At 60.6% G+C, this 4180-nt stretch overlaps 1 protein-coding gene across 1 annotated transcript in view; it reads left to right on the top strand.

The window, feature by feature from the left end:
- Positions 1–93: 93 nt before the first annotated feature.
- Ttc34 (tetratricopeptide repeat domain 34) overlaps positions 94–4180 on the top strand; it is a 12461-nt gene continuing 8374 nt past the window's right edge. The window contains exons 1-4 of the mRNA XM_005404156.2: positions 94–250; positions 1431–1656; positions 2808–3012; positions 3251–3417. Coding sequence (XP_005404213.1) covers positions 177–250; positions 1431–1656; positions 2808–3012; positions 3251–3417 — 672 coding nt within the window. The 5' untranslated portion in view covers positions 94–176. The remainder of the gene's footprint in view (positions 251–1430; positions 1657–2807; positions 3013–3250; positions 3418–4180) is intronic.

Below are 4180 nucleotides of genomic sequence, written 5' to 3' on the forward strand. Positions count from 1 at the left end.
CGCTGTGCGGCCGGGGGCTCGTGCGCGTGCTGGCGGGCAGCGCGTTCCTGGGTGCGCTCGACTACGTCACCGCGTGCCGCCTGCGGCCGGAGGAGGCGCTGCTGGCCACCAAGTCTCTGGTGCCCTGGAACCAGCGCGGGCTGCTGCGGACCGTGCTGCGGGAGGAGGGCCGCAGAATGCTGCTGCGCGCGCGGGTGCTGGGCTGCCAGAGCCGGGCCGCGCTCACGCACGGACCCGGGGCGCAGGAAGGGTGAGAACAGCCGCGTACCTGGCGGGGCAGAGGGGCCGAGGGGCCGAGGGGCACGCTTCCTCCTTACAGATGGGTAAACTGAGGCAGAGTGGCGGGGTGAGTTCCCTAAGCATCGGTGACGATTCGGCCCCAGGCTTAGGTCTTAGGCTTCTCAGCCTCGAAGGAACGTGCTGCCCCGTGGACGAACTTCAGGAAACTTAGAGAGATCAAAGTAAAACTTGTGCACCAGCTCGCTGGTAGCATTTCCTTCTAGCCGTTTATCTTTGTGTATAGAAAAACCTATCATAGAATGGAGTTGGCCCTCTATATGCAGTTTATGTTGTGCATTTTTAACTAACTAGATCATGGAACTTTTCCTTTTTTGCCTAACAAGGGTCAGAACAGCTCGCTGTCGCATTCCCTAACTGTCCTGTTCAGCATAGCTTCGTCCAGCCGGAATCGTCCTCCATCTTTGGATGGCGTGGTGCAGGACGTCCTGTCTCGAAATGTTTTGTCCTTAAGACTGAGACAGGCGTGGAGTTCCTGGACCAGGGACCCTCCCCATCCTAGGGACCCTGATTTCAGGAGCCCACACACACACCCTGCCTCACCCCCAGGTGAACCTCCGGCTGCTGGGCTCTGCCCTCCTGGTGCTGAGTCTGCAGGGGGGCAGCCAGGTTAGCCCAGGGACCGGGAGGAGGCCCCGGGAGCCTCCTTGATGCCCGCCCCACACCCACACCCAGCTTCCTCGGCGTCCTGGGATGGGTTGATATTGCTTCGGATCCCTGTGAGGAGGTGCTGGCATTCGTGCAATTCAGGGCTGTCTGTATTTGTTCTTCCTGGGAACTGTCACCTTTGGGGCTCCGGCCCCTTTCCGCAGTGAGAGCTCATTAGCTAACATTCCAAGAGGAGCCTGCTTATAGACAACACCCCTGAGCCTGCACAGCCAAACTGTTCATCTGTTTCTGCAGAAGGGGAAACTGAGGCGGGTCTCCTTGGGGTCAGCCATCCACTGGCCACTCTGCCTCAGTTTCTCCTGCTGTAAAGTGCCTGTGGGGTGGTAGAGAGACCTAGGGTGGGGGTGAAGGCCACGAGGGTGAAGAAGGTGTGCTGGAAGGGGTGGCCAGGGCTCTGGCCCAGCCTCCTGGGCAGATGGAAGGGGCCGGGAGGGAGCCCGCCACCCGCAGCCCTCTCGCCACAGGGATGCCCTCGGTGTGCACCAGCTGGCCACACTGCTGGTGGAGCTGGACCCAGACGATGAGACCTCACGCCTCCTGGCAGCCGACGCCCTGTACCGCCTGGGCCGCCTGGACGACGCCCACAAGTCCCTGCTGGTGGCCCTCTCCCGCAGGCCCCAGGCAGCAGCGGTGCTGGTGCGGCTGGCCCTGCTGCAGCTGCACAGGGGATTCTCCTATGATGCCAACCAGGTGAGAAGGCCCTGTGGTGGCAGCAGAGAGGTAGGCACCAGACCAGGCTCTATGGAGGGCACCAGACCTCTGGGGCCTACTCTGCACCCTGAAGCAACCTTGCGGCCCCGGCTGTGGCACGGCCCTAGGCCCTCACTCCTGTGACCCTGTCTCCTCTTTGGTGACCGCTCCTGAGACTGGGTCACGGGAACCTGTGGCAGGTACCCCAGGGCCCACGGGCTTCCTGCGTGCCCCAGGTGATTCCTATTTGCTTTAGCTGTGTTGTGAAGAAAAAGGGCCAAGCACAGAACATAGGCTGAGCTCCCAAGCCCCCACATAAGCCAGGCTAGGACCTGATCCTGCCTTGGGGTTGGGACTGGGCAGCAGAGAGACCCTAGGCCTTCAGCCATTGGCTGTTCCTGAGACCCCCACTCCCAGGATGGCAGAGCCTCATGCCTTGGGTACAGAGGTCCTGTTTGCACGAACATTAGGAAGTGACGTGGGGGAGTTCAGGCTTTGGTACACAGGCTGAGGGACCTGCCAGCCCCTTCCTTCCCCTCACTCCTGGCCTAGTCTGGGGTCCAAGCCCCACCCCATGTCCCAGAAGGAAAGGGTGGGAAGGAAGGACACTCAGAACCCCCCAACCTACTCTGCCCAGGACCAGCAGCTGCCCAGCAGCTGGCAGGGGCAGAACTGGCCCTCCCCACAGAGCCGCCTAGGGGTCTCACCCACTCAGAGAACAGCCTGATCCCCAGCCTGTGCTTTGGCTCCAAACACGCCGTGAACCTCTGCCCCTTGATGGCCTGAAAGTGCTTCTCATGCTTATCATTTGGTCCCCTTGCCAGGTGGGGTCACCAAAGCAGGTCTCTGCCTCCTGTGACACAGGAAGTGGCCACAGTCAGGACAGGCCCGAATGCCCCTCTCCCACCCACCCATCTTTTCCTGCACTCTAAGCTGGGGAAAGTCCCTGACCTCTGGGACTCTGCCAGGAGATGGGGAGATGAAACACCTTCAAAGGCCCAAATGGCCATGGCTGCAATTCAGCACTTAGTGTTGAAAGACAGGAAGCCACCTGGGCTCCCGGGACAGAGTGAGGGCCTGGCAGAGCAGCATGCTGGGGGGCAGCGAGGGGAGAAGGGAACAGAGGTGGCGGCTCTGCTTCCATCCCCCAGCTGGTGAAGAAGGTGGTTCAGACCGGGGACACGGCCTGCCTCCAGTCCACACTGGACGTCTTCAGCCATGAGGACCGGCAGCTGCTGCAGGGCCACTGCCACGCGAGGGCCCTGAGCATCCTGCGAGCACGGCCCTGCGGGGCGGACAGCAGGGCCCATGTCCGGGAGGCCATCACCTACCTCTCTCTGGCCATCTTCGCTGCAGGTAGGGCCTCCCACCTGCACCAGCTACATGGGGATCTAGGGGTCTAAGAACCATGGAGTAGACAGGGTGAGGGCCACCTTCAAAGGGCACCTTGCATCCACCCTGGGCATCAGGCACCGGACGCTGCCCTGCACCCTCCCGGGCATGGGCCTGCCCTGTGCAGCCCTGTGCCTGGGTGCGCAGTGGAGCGTGCACTCCTAGTGGAGCACCGGGGGACACTGGATGCTGTGTCCTGCAGGGAGCGAAGCCAGTGAGTCCCTCCTGGTCCGGGCCCGCTGTTACGGGCTCCTGGGCCAGAAGAAGACGGCCATGTTCGACTTCAACTCTGTGCTGCAGGCCACGCCAGGGAACGTTCAGGCTCTGTGCGGACGCGCCCTTGTGCACCTGGCCCTGGACCAGCTGCAGGTGCTGGGCCACCTCCTCGCCTGGGGGTGGGGGCAGGGCACCACCTCCTTCTCCAGCTGAGGACAGTACACAGGGCCCAGCCATCCCAGTCAGCAAGGTACCCATCAGAGCCTGGTTTCTCCTCCCCACTTGCACCACAGTAGCAGGAGCTGCATCCCATAGGTCCACTTTCTGGTAGTCCTGCCCTCCCCTGGTCCAAACCTCAGTGTACAGGGAGAAACATACAGGCCCTCAGGGTGACAGTGGGGCCTGAAGGCCTGAGGCGTCTTCACCTGCATTGGTGGGGGCTACATGGACCCTTGTGTTGAAAAGTGTTTATAGGACAGATGCAGAGGATGAGAGCTGGCATTGATTAGTAATGTCTGCCACCGGCACAGCAAGGGAGTCCATGGGACTTACATTTGAAGTGAGATATAGCCCACATTTAAGATATTCTATAGAAACTGCAGCAATTCAAAATAAAATGTTGAGGGCCAGGCTGGTGGGAAGAGATCCCATTCACATGGTGGGAATCTTTCTGTGCATCTACCCTGTATGCTGCCTGCTCCCACCTCAGGTCACTCATGTAGGGTCTGTGTCCTCTCCCTGGGCTGCTTCCAAGCCCAGACATCTAGCCAGGCCAGGCCAGGCCAGGAACAGCAGAGAAACCTCCTCTCCTCATGCCTCTGTCTGCTCTTCTATAAAAGGAGACATGTGAGACCAATGATCAAAGAAGACATCACAAGGGAAATCAGAGAATATGGAGAGATGAACAAAAACACAG

This window comes from Chinchilla lanigera, unplaced genomic scaffold (genome assembly GCF_000276665.1).
Source record: "Chinchilla lanigera isolate Chin_1 unplaced genomic scaffold, ChiLan1.0 scaffold00085, whole genome shotgun sequence".
Taxonomy (NCBI): domain Eukaryota; kingdom Metazoa; phylum Chordata; class Mammalia; order Rodentia; family Chinchillidae; genus Chinchilla; species Chinchilla lanigera.